The sequence below is a fragment of the Haliotis cracherodii genome, unplaced genomic scaffold (genome assembly GCF_022045235.1).
Source record: "Haliotis cracherodii isolate W230 unplaced genomic scaffold, xgHalCrac1.p SCAF_8, whole genome shotgun sequence".
Classification (NCBI taxonomy): Eukaryota; Metazoa; Mollusca; class Gastropoda; order Lepetellida; family Haliotidae; genus Haliotis; species Haliotis cracherodii.
The window spans coordinates 1,054,369-1,075,561 of record NW_027266341.1 but is presented as its reverse complement, the minus strand read 5'-3'; the positions used below and the strand labels follow the sequence as shown (position 1 = coordinate 1,075,561).

At 44.0% G+C, this 21,193-nt stretch overlaps 1 protein-coding gene across 1 annotated transcript; it reads right to left on the bottom strand.

Moving 5' to 3' along the window:
• Positions 1 to 408: 408 nt before the first annotated feature.
• On the bottom strand, positions 409 to 15,598 carry LOC139450695 (uncharacterized). The gene is made up of 10 exons (XM_071232501.1): positions 15,479 to 15,598; positions 10,838 to 11,284; positions 9,961 to 10,199; positions 7,208 to 8,981; positions 6,213 to 6,935; positions 4,716 to 4,794; positions 3,392 to 3,559; positions 2,854 to 3,140; positions 2,213 to 2,398; positions 409 to 660 (listed from the first exon to the last, which is right to left on the bottom strand). The coding sequence occupies exons 1-10, from the start codon at positions 15,596 to 15,598 to the stop codon at positions 409 to 411; spliced, it is 4,275 nt and encodes a 1,424-aa protein (XP_071088602.1).
• Between the last annotated feature and the right edge of the window lie 5,595 nt (positions 15,599 to 21,193).

Below are 21,193 nucleotides of genomic sequence, written 5' to 3'. Positions count from 1 at the left end.
CTGAACTGTTACCACGGTAACTGTTCCTTAACAATATATTCATGTACATAATACATCGGCGAGAACAGCGAACACCTTAACCACACGGCTACACCACCACCGCTCTTTCAAACATACGCATGCAATAATTACTGTTGTATCTCATCATAACCATTCGCCTCCTTTACTGGCAATTGTCGTGAACTGTGTAGCATATGTCGACGAAAAGTAACAATGAAGTTTGATACACAATAGATAAACCCGTCGTCATCCCACGTCACGACACAGATTGGCCAGGCCTGGATGGTAAATAATTCATTAATCATACACAATGTTGTTTATCAAACCAGGTGTTAATAAAGACTTATATCCCTGGTGACACAGCTTTGCAGACAACAATAATTCTACTTTGTTCCAGATGACGAGACACTACTCATTATGAGCCGCCCGTTTGAGATCGTGCAGGGACTTGCTGTTGTGCCTGTCTTTGCTGGTGGTGTCCCTATACCGCAGTTTCACAGCCGCGAGAGACGTGGTCTTGAACCGGTCACGTGCAAAGTCAGGCGTCTTCGTGGGTTTCACGTTATTGAAGATCCTGCGCTGCATTTTAATGGTAGCAGGTTTGATTGGCTCGTCTCCGTTGTCATGGTTACTGAGAACCTCATCCACAACTCTCTGCACCTGCAACGGTTGATGAAGATGAAGTGAACAATACAAATGGAATACGTAGTAAAAGGGGGTGCATTGGGCAGTATTTAAAATTTAACAGCTGCTAAGTGATCATTCGGTTCTTGTAGCTAACAATCTCATTAAAATCAGATCTTGGTTCTCGCTACAGCTTAACAAAGATCTGAGAACATTCCATTACGGGTCACGTCAGACCGACCTTTCGCGAACTTTGACCAACCAATGGAATAACTAACAATGAGTCGACAATAGAAAATCAGAAGGCAGCTTAATCGAGCTTTGCGGCACCTGTTGCAAAGTGGCGACTACGCTTCGAAACATATTTTGACATATACTCGATTAAAAAATTAAAAACTGAACAAAAGAACATTCTGGAATGGCTAATAGATGATCTACATTTGATGAATACAGACACAAAGCCCATAACTGTCGTTCGGAATACCCTGTGTGTTTTTTCGAGGTTGCACCATCAAAAATCACATTCCAACTGTCACTTTCATGATCTGATAAGCGATGCTCTGATTGGTCAGAAGAAAGGTCATTCTGATGTGACCCGCATTGGGATGTCCTCAGATCTTTATTCAGCGGTAGTGAGAACTAAGGTCTGATTTTAATGAGATTGCTGTAGCTAATAGCTGAAGTCGACTCTCACACGTACAGGGTTCGTGGGGTATACCATCTTCCTGAGGCAAGGGAGTTAACTGACTATCAAAGTCCAGTTTCCACACTTGCCGAACTTGGCTTGAATTATGGAGTAATATTTGGCTGGATTTACGAGACTTTACACAGTCCAATTAGAATCGCGTAGCGAAATCGACATCCGGTTCGTAAACTGTCGTGCAGATTTCGGTCCATTGCTGGATTTGCGAAGCATGTGTACCGACAATTTAGTGTCAATAGATATTTTACAAATCTTTTCATCAGTTTAATCAAGGTGCTCACGTGATTTGATGCACTTCGCGAAGTAAGATCCGTTTTATCACAATATATAGTTTGATAATCGATCAGATCGTCTTGACTGGTCGCCGCCATTTGGTTTGAAGCAAATGCAAGTGATATGAGAGAAGCAGGGATACGGAAGGGACATAACTCGTAACAGCCACTTGTGGTCTACAATCATGCCCAGAAACTCCAGCCTAGTTCGGCAAGGGTGGTACCTGGACTTTTACAGTCAGTTAACTCCCTTGCCTCTGGAAGAAGGGTGGATACAGGCACACCTAAAGGTGATAATCGAACCATCTATTGTCACCCCGTTTAACTGCTTAGCTGACACCGTGTGGCATCGCTGAAACACTGTTCAAAGTAGCGTTAAACCACACTCATTCACTCATTGTGAAAGCCAAATTAGTATGCTTTAGACAATATCTTTCCCCCAAACACACCCCTCCCCTCCACTCCCCTTCAACTCAGAGGGGATTTTGATGTTTTTACCCCTTTCTCTAAAACCAAATGTAGTATGTTGTAGAGAATCCCCCCCCCCCCCCCTCCTCCACTGAAAGAGGATGTTGATAGTTTAGACCCCTCCCTTTTAAAAATGCAGTCTTACCCAGCCGTACAGAGCCCCGACCCCCGGGCTGACCATGCCGGCTTCATCCGGGGCATACATCTCCAGTAGCTGCCGTGCACGTGCAGCGATTGTTGGATCAATGTCGTCAATCTGCACTTGGTGAACTTTCTGGTACAGTTTTATAGATCCTATCATGACGCATCGTTTATGACTCTTCTTCCATCGCTGAATACAACGAAACACACATTTTTATTATGAAATCGGAAGAAATTCTACTTGAAATCCATAATTGTATGATATCAGTTTTCTAAATCGTGTCATCCCCGGGATCTCGACATCAGTTTACATTTTATTGTGTTCGCCATGTAGAGCTTTGCTTCTGGATGGAAAACATGTTTGTTGTTAAACGCCGCCCTAAGCAATATTCCACTTTTTCGTCGGCCTGGACATAATCTAAACCTGTGACTGATATAATGAGCAACATTTCTTGTGAGCAACGCCCGATGACTTCGGGGTTTGATGATATACTTTAAGTCGCCACGCACGACAAGCATAGGTTGCTGGGAACCGATTCTAACCTTAGGAATCCCCACATTCCCAATATGAGCACTTTCTTTACAACGTATCAACCATTCCCCATCACCCCCTGTATTTGTTTATAACGCTCGCCACACACTGACCCTTGTCTTCCCCTCGTGTTGGTGCATCAGGAGTAGCATTGCCATGACAACGTGGTGCACGAGCGGCGGGGGCTTGACATAACGGATGATCTCGGAAAGTGTCGGCACGTCAATACACGTTGTTGTCATCTGCACGTGCAAACGTTGAACGTGTTCCGACGCCTTCAGTCTTGCACGTGCAAGGTCCATCTCGTGCTGCATCTCCGAGGAGAATCCCCGTCTGTCTGCATCCCCGACTTTCACCCTCAGCTTCTTGATGTCGCTCCTCTGCAGAGTGTCCAAGATCTCTGCAACGGTACATTTTGGTCAGGGTTAGGAAACTGATTGATCTGTGATTGGGGAACTCACAGTCACTCTAGCTGAAACGTCGATTATCACGAAGCCTAACCTCAACCCCGTCTCCCATTATCTGTCCACGTTTTGGAACAACAACACCTTGCACAATCATAACGTCAAGACTGAAACCATTATCTGGTGGAGTAGGGCTCCAGGACAAGAGGAAGAGACACGCACTATCTGACCGTTTTTTGCAACTCACCGTCTCTGAGGTTGAGGACAGAGAGGATCCTTCTCGCCTCCTGGAACTCCCGCTTGGTGGTGTCCAGTTCCTTGTCCTGGTAGTCAGACATGGCGGACTTCAGCTCGCTCTTGTCCTTCCGCTTGGTGGCGCCCTGCAGACGTTTCAGCAGCAGACGAACTGGCAGGGCTGGATAAGAGGGGAACATATATATGTAGGTCACTGTCGCCGAACTGACGGGCTGGACAAGAACGGAAAATATATATGTACTTCACTATAGACGAACTGACAGGGCTGGACAAGAATGGGACATATATGTCCGTCACTGTAGACGAACTGACAGGGCTGGACAAGAATGGGACATATATGTACGTCACTGTTGACGAACTGATAAGGCTGAACAAGAATGGGACATATATATCTACGTCACTATAGACGAACTGACAAGACTGGACAAGAATCTGACATATTTATGTACGTCACTGTAGACGAACTGACAGGGATGGACAAAAATGGGACATATATATGTACGTCACTGTAGACGAACTGACGTGTTGGACAAGAATGGGACATATATATGTACGTCACTGTAGACGAACTGACAAGGCTGGATAAGAATGGGGCATATATATGTACGTCACTGTAGACGAACTGTCTGGGCTTGAGAAGAAGGAACATATATATGTACGTCACTGTAGACGAACTATCAGGGCTTGAAAAGAAGGTTACACATATATGTGCGCCACTGTTGACGAACTGTCAGGGCTTTAGAAGAAGGGGACATATATATGTGCGTCACTGTAGGTGAACTGTCAGGGCCTGAGAAGAAGGGGACATAAATATGTGCGTCACTGTAGACGAACTCTCAGGGCTTGAGAAGAAGGGGACATACATATGTGCGTCACTGTAGACGAACTGTCAGGGTTTGAGAAGAAGGGAACATATATATGTACGTCACTGTAGACGAACTGCCAGGGCTTGAGAAGAAGGGGACATATTTATGTACGTCACTATACGAACTGACAGGGTTGGACAGGAAGGAACATTAGTACTATTGGACCCAACATTTATGGTATCGATGGACCCGCTATGATCCCATGGAGATTAATGTTGGTATAAGGCATGTCATACATAGCACTCTTGACGAGGGGTGATGGGATAGCCTTGTGGTTAAGGCTCGTCACGCCAAAAAACCCTGGTTCGATTCCCCAAATGGGTACAATGTGTGAAGCCTATTTCTGGTGTCCCCCCCGATGTGATATTGCTGGAATATTGCGCTACACGTGGCGTAAAACCAAACTTACTGACTCCATGGTACAGTACAGGACAAAGCAAGGTTACGTACAGAAATCCAGAATGGTCCTCTCTTCTTCTCTCTGTTCTACCTCCAACTGCTTGCGCTGCCACCTCTCAAAGTCACTCTCCTTAAACAACCGTGTTCTTGCAGTTTAAAAAATATACTCACCGCCAAAAGAAACGCGAACCATAGAAACATACAGAGAAGTATGTACGTTAAGAAGAGATGTTTCAAATCTGTACCAAATAATGACAAAACTAACAATCAGTCAAGTGTTACCACAAAGTGACTTTTTTCTTATCACGATATGGTTCACATGTTTTACAAACTTAACACGCTAATCCTGCACGAGACAAATGGTGCATCTCGAGTCATGGATCATTGACGTCACACGTGATGCGTTCATCAGCATCAGTTCACACAACATACCAGTATGGTTGTTTGTGCATCGAACCAATCTAATATCTCTTTAAAGAATAAGTCTTCATATATTCACCAACATGTATAGTATTCGCGTTTCTTTTGGCGGTGAGTATATATACATTTCTTATGGTCATCCTCTTAACTTTTCAAAAGCCGACAGTACGAAAGCAACTCTTCCAAACAAGACATAATAATCTCTTCTAATGATGCTTGCTTTCGTGTGATATGAGGTGATACAAGTCTAACTATGACATCAAAGTAAACTAGTGTTGTGGGCATGAATTTGACATAGCTATCCCTACATAACGCCATCACTGCCCAAAACACTAGACGGCAGACAGAAGCATTTTCATATCCACATAGCCTTGTGCACGTCTGTCAAAAATAATGAGGCAACATCATTGATATGGATCTACCAGTGAAACATCAATTTCTCCAAAACAGCCAGCTGCTTACAGCTGAACACGTGGCTCCGAATTAGACAAATTACCCAAAGCAATAAGACTAATATCTATCTGTCAGATGATGCACGTGAATGCAAATTAGGCAGATTGTCTGAGTGGTGAGTGCTACCAGATTGTTTGTTTGTTTATTGTTTAACGCCGCACTCAGCAATATTCCTGCTATATGACGGCGGTCTGTAAATAATCGAGTCTGGAACAGACAATCCAGTGGTTGACATCTTGAGCATCGATCTTCGCAGTTGGGTTACGGTGACATGCACCAACCAAGTCAGCGTACCTGACAAACCGTTAGTCCCGTTAGTCGCCCAAACGCTCATTTCAGTGATCGGGGGGCGGTCGGGTAGCCTAGAGGTCAAAGTGTTCACTCGTCACGCCGAAGCCCCGGGTTCAATCCCTGACATGGGTACAATGTCTGAAGCCCCATTTCTGGTGTCCCCGCTTTAATATTGCTGAAGGCAGCGTAAAATCAAACTCACTCACTCATTCACTCATTTCAGTGATTCATTCATATAATTTTCATCACTATTTTGCCTTTTTACTTCCAATGGCATCTGTTTCACTAGATAATCAAGACGTTACGTTGCGTTGACGTTATATATTTGACATAATAAACGAAGTAACAAATAATACGCTGAAGATTTAATGGGTCAAGACCTACCTCATCTTCGTCCCGCTCTGAATCTGAGTCCTCTGAGGAGGAGTCTTCTAGAGCAAAGGAAACCTCTTTCTTGTTCAAGGTCACCGCGGCTTGTTCCTTCACATCCCTGTCATTTCCTGCATCGTCAGCACCTTCTTTGACGTTAATGTCGTTACCTTTCAGTTTAACTTTTCCCCCTGTAGGAATCTGGGTTACGTCTTCATCCCCCATCCTGCATTTGGCACCCTTCCCTTTCACATCGTTATCAGTTTTAGCAACACCCAGAACATCTCGAACTTGGGAACTATTGTCTGAATCATCTTTTTCCATATTTTGTCCATCGTCTGTGACTGCTTCCTTCTCCACTGCTGGTTCTCTTGTGGCACTGTCGGTGCTGCTGCCACTTTGTGTGTCTAGTGGTTTACCATTTATTTCAGCTGTGACCTCTATCGTGTTGCCCACCCCTCTCTTGACCACCGCGCGCAGAGTGCTGGTGGAACTGTCGGTGAGCGATCCAGCAGGATCAGCCTCACTTTCAGTTTCTGTTTGTCTGTCTCCATCTTCGGAGTCGTCATCGACAATCTGCAGCGACATGTCATCCCCGTCGTCAACGTTCATGTTACTCTCCACTGGCGGATCACGCCATTTCCTCTCGGCTTTCAATTTCTTGATTCTCTCCTTGGCTCTCCTAGAATTGTACTTCCTCTGTTCTTTTTGTGCTGCATACTCAACAGAGGATAGCACCTGTGTAGAAAACAATTAAGTATTCATAACTCAATAATGTTGACTGTTAAAGAGACTCAAATAAATATCCAATTTATGTAAATAAATGCGACAAAAGCAGAGTCGATTGTACGATTCCGACAAATCACGAGCATGTGTCCACGAATCAAAAAGTGATGCTTAAAGGTGAACGTATTCTGCCCATCCAGTGGCAGCTACCACAAACACATGAGAAGGCAAGTCAATATTAAATGTTTCATCTAAAATAAACCCTTTAAAAAGCGAGACGCTACCTGGTACTGAAGCAGAGGGCGATACTCTCCACCCACAGACGCCTTGACCTCGATGGACGAGCCTGCCTGGTCATCATCCACCATGATGTCCCCTTCCCACAATGCACCATCCTCCGTCTGGAGATGCTGCCAGTCTTCCCCATCTAGAACTGCGACATCATCAGCACCAGGCACGTTCAGTTTGAATTTCAGAATGGAGCCGGCCGGAAGGTGTTTCCTCTGGGGCCCCATCAGCTTGCATCCTTGTCCCCAGTCATGCAGCGTACTTGGGAACTCAGAGCAGTCTTTATAAGGCCAGTGGCAGACGACGAGAATATTGTGAAGCAAGGGCATCCCATCTCTCTCTTCTACTGGCCTTGTGACGTCATGAGACACTGTTGACTTCCTGTCGTCTGCTCTCTTGCCATGCAGGTTTATGTTATACGTTCCATGTTTTGGCAGTTTCACAGTGAAAGTCACAATGTTTTTATTCAAGGTCTGTGACACAAACTCCGTCACGTCCTGAATGACACCGTTCAGGTGATGTGTGACATCAGCCCTGAGTGTCACTGATTTGGTCGTCTGCACTTTCACATCTATCCGCCCAGATTGGGGTGAATATATCAGAGCTGACTTAGGACTAATGACTCGTATTCCTAGTTTTCTCAACATCATTCTTGGTCCAATTCTCCCGTGAGGGATTTTAGGTAAACTAAACACAGATTCATTTGGTTCTGAGCACCGTAAGAGATAATTGCATACATGAATAAGGTGCCCATCACTCTGTTCAGGTCGGGCTAATATCTTGAGACACGAGTCTCCGGCTACCATTGGCCTGGCAGTGAAAACTACCTTCTGTTTGTCCATCTGGTGGACGACACAAGTTTCCTGATCCTTCCCGCCATTGCTAGATGTTATCGTTTGAAAGAAAGTCAGGTTATCTGGCACTTTGAACACAATTTCTGCTTCTCCATTTTTGGTTTCAACAATGCCAGAATCGTGTGTGACTGGCACCATTCCCATGGCTTCCACGTCGGCCCCTGGGCCCCACTCGCTCTTGTCATTGTCGGGGTAGCACTTGAAGCCTGCTAGCCCTTGAGAACAGGAGATCCCGAAGGAACACAAGTGAGGCTGTCGCTCCATGTACAGGTTGCTGGACTTGCCAAACACCTCTATGACGTATTTGCCCTTTTCCGTAAGATTCACAAGAAACGTGGCACGACTGGAATTCAGTGAGCTCTCCAAGAACACATTATTTTTAAGACTGGCTTTTTTAGACACATTGCTTTTCTTTGATTCCACTTTACTAAGTCTATAAGAAAATTTCATCCCGGAACCTTTTCGAAAGTTCACTTTCAGCTTACACATCCCGTTTTTAGTCGGTACGGTTATTTTATCCTGCGGACAACTGAGGTTGAGACAGAAGAATTCGGGTTTGAGGTATGGCATGGTAAGATACTCAGCCTTTGTGATGAACCTCGGCAGTAGCTGCCAGTAGTCCCGGTCAGGGAAGTGAGAGAAGATGAGATTCTCTGGATCAGGGATGAAGTAGAAGTGGTTGAGGTCGGCGACGAAGGAGCAGTTGAGGTCGATGTTGAGGATGTCTTCCTGCTGACGAAGGTCGTGAGTGTCGTGCCACAGTTTGCCGCCCAGGAAACAGTCGATCAGTCTCCACTCGCGCCCGAGGTACACCGCGCACCAACAATGGCGTTCAGTCTTTGTCACAGCCTCACACGGTTGTTTGGGAAACACTCTCATCTGACCTGTGATCTTCACACACTCTATGGACGTAAAGCTGTAGAAAACAGACAACACCAAAACGTCCTTTAATGCTTTTATGTTTGTTTGTTCAATTCTTTTTTAACGCCTCACTCAGCCATATTTCAGCTATGTGACGGCGGTTGTACATAATCGAGTCACGACCAGACAATCCAGTGATTTATAACATGAGCGTCGATCCACGCAATTGAGATAAGATGACATGCATCAACAAGTCAGCGAGCCTGACCAACCGATCCCGTTAGTCGCCTTTTGCGGCAAACATGAGTTGCTGAAGACCTATTTTCCCTGGATCTTCACGGGTCGTAATAATGCTTTTATGAATCAGAATGAGTGAGTATGGATTTTAGCAATATTCCAGCAATATCACGGCGGTGGACACCAGAAATGGGCTTCACACATTGTACCAATGTAGGGAACCGAACCCAGGTCTTCGGTGTGACGAGCGAACGCTTTAACCACAAGGCTACCCGACCGCCCCTTTATGAATCAAAGCCATATTACTGAAGAGGTGAATATCACCTGCCATCCTAAATAAAGAGTTAATGAATAGGTGAGTGAGGGAGGGTTAACGCCGCTTTGCAGAATATTTCTGTTATAAATTGCGTACGGGAGGAAACACCGAAGAGATTCAGGTGAGTGAGTGAGTATGGTTTTACGCCGCTTTAAGCAATATTCCAGCAATATATCGGCGGGGGGACACCGGGAAATGGGATTCACACATTGTACCCAGGTGGGGAATCGAACCCGGACCTTCGACGTGACGGGCCACTAGGATACCCCACTGTGAAACACACGAACATAAGTATTCTGCTGACAAACCTAGAAACAGAATCAGAATCGGTGTACTTTTCCTTGATAGCGACCACTAGTTATTAGTCATATTTTGACAAGTAACCATAAAAAATGGTTGCGCTACAAATTCACATTTTGTTATTAGATTACTCGGCAAGACGCACTCATCCACGATAATACCATCAACACGTGCACCATACCCCATCATTTCCGCGAATATATCCGCATAGGACAGCGAAGCCCTCTTCAGTCGTTGTAGATACACAGTGGTATAGTCATCGGGAGTGTCAACCTGCCCGTTCTGGGTGACAACTTCCTCCATTGTTTGTGACGTCAGCCAGCGGTACAGCACGTGCGCCTCCTCCACTTCCGACTCCGCCTTCTGCACGAGGTACTGGACCAGGTCAAACAGAGGCTGCTTCAGGAACTCCCGGGGCACCTGGGTAATTAGTGTTTTTATATATAGTGAGTGAGTGAGTGAGTTTGGGTTTATCACCAAAATGTGCAAGATTTCAGTCACATCCCAGGGTGCCCGAGGTGACGCAGATCATAGCCGTCACCAGTTTGGTGACAAATCCCGGACACCCGGAAACCCAGAAATCCGGGAGTCCCGGAAACCCGGAAACCCGGATACCATGGAGTCCCGGACACGCGGAAATTCGTTAACCAGGGAGTCCCGGAGATCCAGAGGCATTATACGTACTTACTTTGATGCTTCTATAATGTGAGGCTAAATGTATAGAACAGGGTCTGTACCAGGAACTCTGGGGTACCTGGGTATGTAACCTCATCTCTTGGCGTTCGTGATATGGGTCTCTATATAGAACGGAGCAATGAGGTGCGAGGACAAGCAGTCCTAGAAAGGATCGTCGGGTCATTTAAACTCAAGTAAAAAGTAAAGATGTATTCCTCGAATGGCAGACAGTGACATGGACTACTATTTACAATGTTTAGTCCTCGTCTGTTACTGAGAAATAAACCATATAGTCTTTAACGACGTTATGAATGTTAATCATTTCTTAAATAGAACTGTTCTCTTGGGTTAGTATGGACGTGGAAAGATACATTGACACTTACGTTAAATACATGTTGGTCTAGTTCCCTAATCCTTTCTTTACTAAGAATATCTTTCTTCAAGGTCTTCGGAGGAGAGGGGCAGATAACTCCGTCATCATCTTCCGGCCAGACGATGGTCATCTTCCGATAGCATTGCTTAGCTTCCTGCAGCATGGTCTGGGAGGGGCACCTGTCCGCGTACCCCCTGTCCCCCATCACCCGCTGCAGCTCCCTGTAGTACCCCCGCACCTCCTCATCCACCTCCATGGAGCGCAGGGGAATGGGGGTGCGGTTGGATGCCCGTGAGCGCGGCATGTCTCCGGGGGGTGGGGTCTTGACGCTCATCTTGCTGACCGTTGACATGCCCAGACTAATGTTATCACTCTCAGCCTCTCCCCCGGGACGGGAGGACAGCTGGATGACATTGTCGACGGTCAGTTTCTTATGGTGTTTGTCGTCCACTAATATCTGCAGGGAGAGAAAAGGAGTGAGTAAGAAAACTATGGTTTTACGCCACTTTCAGTAGAAGTGGGAGGCATCAGAAATGTGCCTTATACATTGGACCCGAAACAGGGAATCGAAACCGTGTCTTTGGCAGTAGACTACCCCAGAGAAAAGGATATACAGAATATTATATAAACTTTATTTGTGTCCAAAGGAATACTGTGTTCCTCGCTTCCGGTAGCTCCCCTCCTGACTGAAGGTCGAGGTCACTCTAGGGCCAAAGCTAGATTCTGCTTATTATCCTTTTGATTGCATGTCATTGTGTCTTGGTGGAGCTGGGCGATGATTATGATAGTATCCACTTGTATGTCAGTCGGTTGTTTACAGTGCACGGCGACTTTGCTGGAACATTGGGACGTATATTCGTTGTAAAACAACAAACAAATGGTATCTTGTCTCGAAACAAACAAGAACTACGTAACAAGAATGGTTTATAGCGGATGTATGTGTGTGTGTGTGTGTGTGGGGGGGGGGGGGGGGGGGTCCAATACCACATTATACAATACCCTAACATTAGGACGAGTAATGAAGCACCTGTTGCCGGATTGTAATAATGTTCTAGTGGGAGCTGACAGCTTTATGACAGTCACAAGTAAATGCTCACAGGGTCAACGTCTCAACATTGCTGTGTGTGGAAAAATGCCAGGCGATACTACCCGATAACGTTCCCGGGTATAACACGAGTAGAGCTTATCAGGAAGGTGCCCTGCCACGCTGCACGCAGGACGTCACCGAACACTTAGTAATATTCTGTTACAGACCGTATGAACCCCGCCCGACCTTCATCTGGACAAACACGGCCAGTTTCAATATGACTAGTCCGCTTCATCAAACATACATCGTTTATCACCACTTGTCGACAAGCCACATGACTAATTACATATTAATATTCCCCATATTAAAGCTTGCTTTGAGGACAGTCTCCCCATACTAACCACGTCCATGTTTAATTCCTACTCTAAATGTAATAGTGAATAGATTTCACCCTCCTTCATCTAATGATAGAACTTTACAGGCGTTTCTGTAGTTACCTAATTATTATTTATTGAATACTTCAAAGTATATTGAGACTTGACACACAGGGTCCGGCGATATGGTCATGGTGTCTTGTGTGGGGGTAGAGTGTTCGTCAGGGGGAAATAACACCATCAGTCTGTGGTATACATACACCGTGTTGGTAACATTTATAGCAACCTCTATGTTGTAACGATACAGTGTTGTCACGATTGTACAATCCACAGTGGAAGCAGCTCATTAGAGTGAAATCCCTCAACCATCCCGGGTGATATATGATAACACTCCTCCCGGGTGATATATATATGATAACACACGTGTGTGATATATACATGATAATTATACACATCTATTCTATTCAGTGATTAAAAACATACCGGGGTTGAGCTGTGGGGGATCTCCAGACTTGTGAGGGACATACTACACGAAGACGTTGAGGTGTCCATTATACACACACCAGGGGGTTCCGGTTGTGTAACCAGTCCTTGGTCGATGAAGGGGTGGGAGTGGGGGTTGGGGGTGGGGGTGAATGGATAAAGATAATTGTACAACAGCCACGCGATTGACAACTCATGCAAGATATGAGTATTCCGGGTCTGGTTGATTCGAACAAAGGGTTGTGCTCCGTGACAAAGGTAATGTCAGTGCTAACAAGGAGATTTACACCATAGCCTACACCGACAGACTTAGTGTATTTCTTTTGGGCTTAAACAAAACATCTGAACTGTTTTTACGGTTGGCAACGTGGTCGGGTTGTATATGGATGTGTTCTTCTGTGTTACCACACACGCACACACACAAGCACACACACACGCACACACACAAGCACACACACACACACAAGCACACACACTCCTACACATAACATACACACACATACACATACACACGCTAGCACACACATAACATTCTCACATGCACACACAAATATATATTTAACACACACGCACGCACACACATATACACGAACATATACACACATATCCACATACACACGCACACACACACATACATACAAACGCACACATACACACATAACATACACACGCACATACACTGATAACAAACACATACACACTTACACACATAGCATACACACATACGCAAGCACACACACTTACACACATATGACATTCTCACACATACACACGCATGCACGCACGCACACACACGTACACACACGTACGCACACACACATTCCAAATACATTAATGTCACTAGGGTTTGACAAAGCTGAGCTACTTGTGACAAATATATTTATATGTTTCAATGAAATACCACTGTTGTCATATTTCTGTTGTCATGTGATGATCACCAGGACTAATGATAAGTGTGTATGTTTAACAAACAGTGACAGATACTGTTAAAAACGATCGATTGAAAAACTGCCGGTTGGCATTCTCCAACAACTTTCCTTCACCGTGTTTGCTGGGTCGATGTGGGTCTGCACAGGATACACGCCGCCTGGTTGTAAAATACGTTAACAGCCAACGCTACCTGTTCGTAGGTAGGAAGAAATATAGGAGACGGGACATATCTCTGTGTGATGTCTGTGATATATAACACACATTGATATAGGAGACGTGACATATATCTGTGTGATGTCTGTGATATATAAGACACATTGATATAGGAGACGGGACATATATCTGTGTGATATAGGGGACGGGACATATATCTGTGTGATATAGGAGACGGGACATATCTCTGTGTGATGTCTGTGATATATAACACACATTGATATAGGAAACGGGACATACCTCTCTGTGATATAGGAGACGGGGCATATATTCTGTGTGATGTCTTTGATACATTATACACATTGATATAGGAGACGGGACATATCTCTGTGTGATATAGGAGACGAGACATAGCTCTGTGTGATGTCTGTGATATATAACACACATTGATATAGGAGACGCGACATATCTCTGTGTGATATAGGAGACGTGACATATCTCTGTGTGATGTCTGTGATATATAACACACATTGATATAGGAAACGCGACATATCTCTGTGTGATGTCTGTGATATATAACACACATTGATATAGGAGACGGGACATATCACTGTGTGATGTCTGTGATATATAACACACATTGATATAGGAGACGGGACATATCTCTGTGTGATGTCTGTGATATAAAACACATATTGATATAGGAGACGCGACATATCTCTGTGTGATATAGGAGACGAGACATATCCCTTTTGTGATGTCTGTCATATATAACACACATTGATATAGGAGACGGGACATATCTGTCTGTGATGTCTGTGATATATAACACGTAAGATATACTTGCGTCCATCTTTAAATTAACAGCCCCAGTTATCAGACAAATGTATTTGTAAGATATACTTGCGTTCATCTTTAAATTAACAGCCCCAGATATCTGACAAATGTTTGTGTAAGCTATTGTTTAGTTTACAAAACTTAAAAATATAACTTACTCGAAATAACGATGTTTTCTTCTTTGTTTCCATGGTGATTGAGAAGATATTTACTGTGATCTGCGACATACAACCCTCTTCAGGTAGAGCCACAGCACTCGTGGCAGAATGACATAAAATCATTTAATGTTAAGCCTGTAATGTTATCTCTGTTGTGATGTTGTGCACTGGTGTTGACTCTAAGCGTTCATAGAGACGCCACAAAGTGAGACTTCCACGCTCCCTATTACTGCCTCACCGGTACGCGGTGAGTCCAACCGAAATATTTTCTCTGTTTTGATAAGATTCTTGGCCAGGAACAATATGAACGTCAAGCCCAAGTATTGAACGCTTATTTACGCATTCCACTTAATCAAACTGCGTGGGTTTGTTCACAATTACACCTGTTAATCACGGAGCTCGGTTCCGCGAGGCAGTACTCGCCGTATAAAATAGCGATATATCAACTATCCCGTTGCCAACCTAGCCATACTGGCCTTTCAAATGCGCTGTTAAACCGCTGATTAAATTACAGATAGTTCATTACGGGCTAGAGGTAAGTAAGAGTGATAAGAACTATTATACCCAAATCAGTTGACACTAGCTCTTGATTTCGAAGTCTACGTTGTACAGTTTTACTGAGATCCGTTTGTTAAAAACGGTGAAGCCATAAAAGCCTCCTTGAGCAGAACTTGTAGTAATATACCAACCTTTGATGGCGTTTTGTCGTCTGCTCGAGTCCGTGACGTCACCTCGAACGGTTTCACGCTGGGTGATCTACCCGGAGATTTTGAGAACAGATTTCCCATTCTGTCGTCTGCTATGTTCATTGTACGCTCATTCTCCTCCGTGAGCAGACGACAACTCCGGGTAACATGACCACCGTAGGGTCTCGGACAGTAGATACACGTCAATAAATGTCATAACTTCGTTGCTTTTCTCCAGTTACTAAACAAGTAAACCCCGACTATTCGTCCCAGTTATTGCAGCCAGGCTGTCAGTAGTACATGCAGTTCCACCTTCCATTCATACAGCTGTGCACATGCTTGATGACCCGAAGATTAGGAACAAAACCTGCTAGGACCTCCTTTGTTGCCCTTCCAACTCTCTACTACAACTGCTCTAGGCTTGTGGGCCGAGGCCGGCCACACTCGACCTATCGGTGTATGTTATCAACACTTTTCTATACCAGAAATATCAGAAACAACACGTGTCACACGAGCTTGATTAATTACCCGAATCGCCACTCAAGGCATTTTAAGTGACCCTGTTGTGGAACTCTCGCGACACCATGCAACGAGAGCACGTTACGAGACCCAGACTCGTTTCCACATCATCTTAGAATGGTACGTCGTTTTATACAGTTTCTACTTCAGAGAATACTTGTACTGAAATTTGTGTCCAGTTGATGGATTTCTGCGCCAGGAAGAAATACAAACACAGGCGAAATTCCTACGTGGCCCTTCAAGAAGATGGAAGATGCACCTGATTCTATATCTTTCATATCCTGTACTTTTCAAGAGGTATGGTGACCAACCTTTGGTTGTTGACAATATATAGCCCGAATGTTATTTGTGCCGTTGTGTAAGAGCTCCATAATTTCGGTGTTCTCCAACTAGATGTATATATACCAACGGAAACAAGTAACTGTGCTTCATGTAAAGTAGAGACCGCCTCCATGGTCTAGTGGTAGAGCGTCCGCCCGGAGAGCGGAAGGTCCGGGGTTCCATCCCCGACCGCGTCCTACCAAAATATGGTTCTTGTTGTTACCCTGTCTGGCGCACGGCATTAAGGGTCTTAAACAAGGACTGATCGGCTCGGAGTCAGTATACTGTGTCTGAGTGGGGTAACAGGCGACACACACGCCCTACAGAGGGGAGGTGTAACAACTGAATTAACAATGTCAATATCGAGTGTGACCACCATTAGCTTTTGTACAGGCGAGGCAGCGGCAGTGCATTGGAAGACAACAGATGATTGAAAACAGTCGGTAGATGTTGTTCCAAATGTTAACCAAAGATTGACCCTACTGAGCTGGCGTTTTTGGCTGGTTCTGGTCCTGTCATAGACGTTGACCCATCTCATACCAGATATGTGTTCAATAGGAGAGAGGTCTGGGGAAATAGCAGGCCATGGAAGTACAGCAATGTTATGCTGCAACAAAAGTCTGTGCAACATGTTGGTGGGGATTATCCTGTTGCAACGTGCGGTGCGTCCCTACGTCTGCACCCAGGGTAGAACATGATCTCGAACGAAGTCCCGGTAGCGTGCGCGCAAACATCCAAAACATGCACGTGCTAATTGTGAATCACGACCTTGATGTCGAGATGTACCTTCATGAATATGGACTGAGGATGCATTATTTAATTTCAGAATAAATGTATTTGTATTGAACTGTATATGAAGCAGTTACGTTTTTACCTTTGCCGGCAGAATGTTTATATCGTGTAAGTAGTCTCGTCCATATTGCTGAAATGATGCCCACCTGACCTCAACTCACTCACCAACCCCTTGCCCGAGTAAGTGTGTGTTTTTGTGTTTTTTTGTTTAGTCGGCAATATTCTAGCTATAGGACGGCGGTCTGTAAATGATTCTCAGTTCAGGATATACATACTAACTAGGGGTGTTTTACACCATACCTTATCAAAATAGACTCGCCCAGTGTGAAAGGCGGGGGATACAATGTCTGATGTTTTTTTACTTGCCATTCCATGTTGGATTCCCGGGTAGATTGTGTGTCGCCCATTTTTGGCATCCCCCGCCATGATATGCCAGGAATTAGCTCAAGGCGGTCATTGCCCTACCTACTCACTTACTAGGGTGCTTACAGAGAGCGGTCAAAGTGATGTCAAAGGTCCCATTCGACAACCGACGAAATTTTATGACATCTCAACACCGTGATATGTATTATCCAGTTCTTACACAAAACTTATGTTTGTGGTAGTTATACTGACAAATAGAAATACAACATATTTGAGTATCAAGAAGAATCAACATCGACCCTTTAACCGGGATTTGGTCAAACATTCGTCAAATTATATCAGCTTAATAGTTCCATCATAATACACTTGTGAATAATACAACAACACGTTTTTAAAATGAATACATATGTCTGTGTAATGCAACATGGATTTTTTTTTTGGCACTACTACTCAGACACGACACCATTACCTAACTCCCAACCCGTGAAGATCAGCGATAGAATAGGTCTTCAGCAACCCATGCTTGCCGTAAGAGGAAACTAACGGGATCGGGTGGTCAGGATCGCTGACTTAGTTGATGCATGTCATCGTATCCCAATTGCGTGGACCGATGTCAATCACTGGACTGTCTGGTCCAGACTCGATTATTTACAGACCGCCGTCATGTAGCTGGAATAATGTTGAGTGCGGCGTTAAACAACAAACAAACAAACAGACAAACAAACATCATTCCCATTGAGGCAGTCAAGTGTCGTTTGATAAAAGCTTCCACGGGAGATATCGTTTGGGCAAGATTAAGCGATATCTCCTAGAAGATATTGGAAAAGTGAAATTGTATTTCAATGCTTTGCAATCCATTGTGACGTCATCGATTACCAAGACGTCACAGTTGACGTAACTAATCCATCTGTCGATGAAACTGGTTAGCGTTACTTTTCTACACTCAAGTCAATGCTTATAACTGTACCTTATCGCAAGATAAAGTCCAGTCGGTGCCTTTGATCTTTTGGCAAATCATCTTAGTATATTGCCCAAAGGTTAGAAATAACCGAGTTTATAAAAGTCGTATGTGCTCTTGGGCGCATCAGTGTTGCTTACGTCATTCAACAATTGTGGTTTTCTGAGAAAACCACAATTGTCGAATGAAGTCAACAATCTTCAGCTGTGACGTCATTTCTAGTGTGACGTCATTCCGATCTTACGTCTCAATAACATTCGAATGACGACAACAATGACGTGCGGGTGACATAAACAACACACTGGTGCGATAAAGTACACTTTACACATAATTGACCATTCGGCACCACTCGCCCCTTTCCATCATTCGTGACCAACTCGTGTTATTCCGGGACAAGCCGAATAGCTCTTGCAGGTTACGGAAAGGGGCGAGTGTTGACGAATGCCCTTTCCATATCTCGCTATTCGGCTTGTCCCGGAATAACACGAGTAGTTACAATTGATAATGGACTGACGTCATGGCACTGTACAAATTGCCTCCATCGCGATCTAACGTACTCTTGGTAACATCGTTCGTTCATTACCGCCAAACAGGATGGCGCATCCATGTAAATTTTCGGTGAAATAGTGTCTTTTAGATTTAATGTTTCAATATTATTACGTTGGCAGATCATGAAAACCTTCTCTCATGCGTAGGCTTATCACACACATATTTTAATATGTTTGTCGGTGCCACACCAGTCACACAATTGTCGGAGGCGGGCGTTGGTGCCCCCGAATTATGTCTGTCTCTGGACACAGGAATGGGTCCACTGCAGTCCTTGAACAGTTTCATAACCACATGTACACATGTTGCTCAGTGAAAGGCATTCAGCACCTTGAGCTACAGTCCAACAAAACGTCATTTAGCCGCTACCCTTTCATAAATCGAGGTAAGTGTTCACTTTTCGCCCACTTCCTCGATAGGCTTGTATAATTGTCAATGTTGATGAGTCAATACTGATCAGTTAATCATCACACGTACAGTGATGATGGCATTGAAATGTGAATAGAAGCAGTCGCTCGTTTTTTTAAATTTGTTGATATTTATTGTGAAAATGAAAGAAAGACCCGCGACACTGAACTTCGACTTGCTTTGTTTACATGTCTTAGGCTCCACCACGCACTTGTGAATGTTCCGTGATTAATTAAAAGCAAATTAATATGAAAAAATAAATTTAAAATCCTACTTATTGCTGCATATGATCAGTGTGTTGATAACCGCTGAACGGATAATGAAATAGGACGTATTCAAAATAACAAACTACCCATTTCAGTGGTGTTGTATTATGTTCAAAAGTAAACACGTCTCTTGCCATAAGCAAGCTGGCAATTATGTAGAAGAGCCCATCAGTTAGCCCTGGTCGAGGATTTCAATAAACTTCACTGGTCATTACTGATTTGACTTTATAATCGGCTCCAATAAAACATAAGGTTAATCTTAAATGCGGCATCTTTGAAAAGAAAATATTTTATGTCTTACATACAGAATACCTTAAAAACTGAACTGTGACACATATGAAATTTATCATATCACTCGATGAGATAAACGCGTTATTTAAAAAAAGCCAAATATCCTCTCCATAAATTTATTTAAATGTTTCAGCACAACGTTCGTTCGATTATTACAATCCAAGTCCTCCGAGTCAACCAATGTCGCACCTGTCTGGCCTAACCTCGGCCAGTGTCCCAAATAACACGCATTATATGCAACCTCAGATATGATACAAAATGGCGGCCGGGAGAGGGGGGAACACAACAGTCCTGTGCATTGCTATACAACTACGACAGGTTAACAAGAATTACCATTACCGACAACTGCCATAGTACCCTTTCTATTTAATGCATGTAAAACGATCAATAAAGTTGAAAATGTCGCAGAGAAAATAAAACAGAGATGCAGAACCATCCTCAAAGTTTCATTATTGATTCTAAAGTATTTGTATCAATAATCGAAAGATAAAATTCTCTGACACATATCAGAATACATATATACTGTCAATGCCAAGTTAACTATATTCATTAAAGTGTTTTGTTCATGATTGAATCAATAAGTGAAACGAAATAGGTTTAACGATGACGTCACTTCGGGGCAGCTGACCGGGGCACCACACCCAGAGGGTATGAGGTCAACCGAAGAATGACGTCAATGAGTTAACGTGACCTAACATTGGTCAGCCAAGGTTAACATGGGTTATTCTTTGTCAACGCGGGTTCACCTGGACCGTCCAGGGTTTTCAAATCGAACAGTCAGCTGACCCCCGTAAACGCCCTTTTTCTTTGTATTATATATACAAGTTCTGGGCACGAGTGTGCATTATCACAAACTACAAAGGGGACAGAACACTGTATTTCTAAGTGTGCAAAGGTGTCTCATACCGACACAGAGTCACCAGGACAATCAACCCACATGGAAAAAACCCGTCAAGAGCCCCTGCGTCTTGTTGCCGGGCAATTTCTGCGATTAACTTTCGAAAACGCCAGGCCAATCTACAGCGACCTGCCAACGACTGAGACCCACCTCCTTGTTTCAGAAGTAGTTTCTACAAACTAAACACCAGCCTGTGAATGTCTGCCATAAACTCCTTTTAAGCATTGTCCGCATTGTTTCTTTGTACTTACGCGTTGTTTTCGTGCCTTCGGGAAGATTTTACGAACGATTGAACCACATAGAAAATGAAATATGTGTATTGCAATCCTTATGATATTTGTTGATAAATCTAAAAA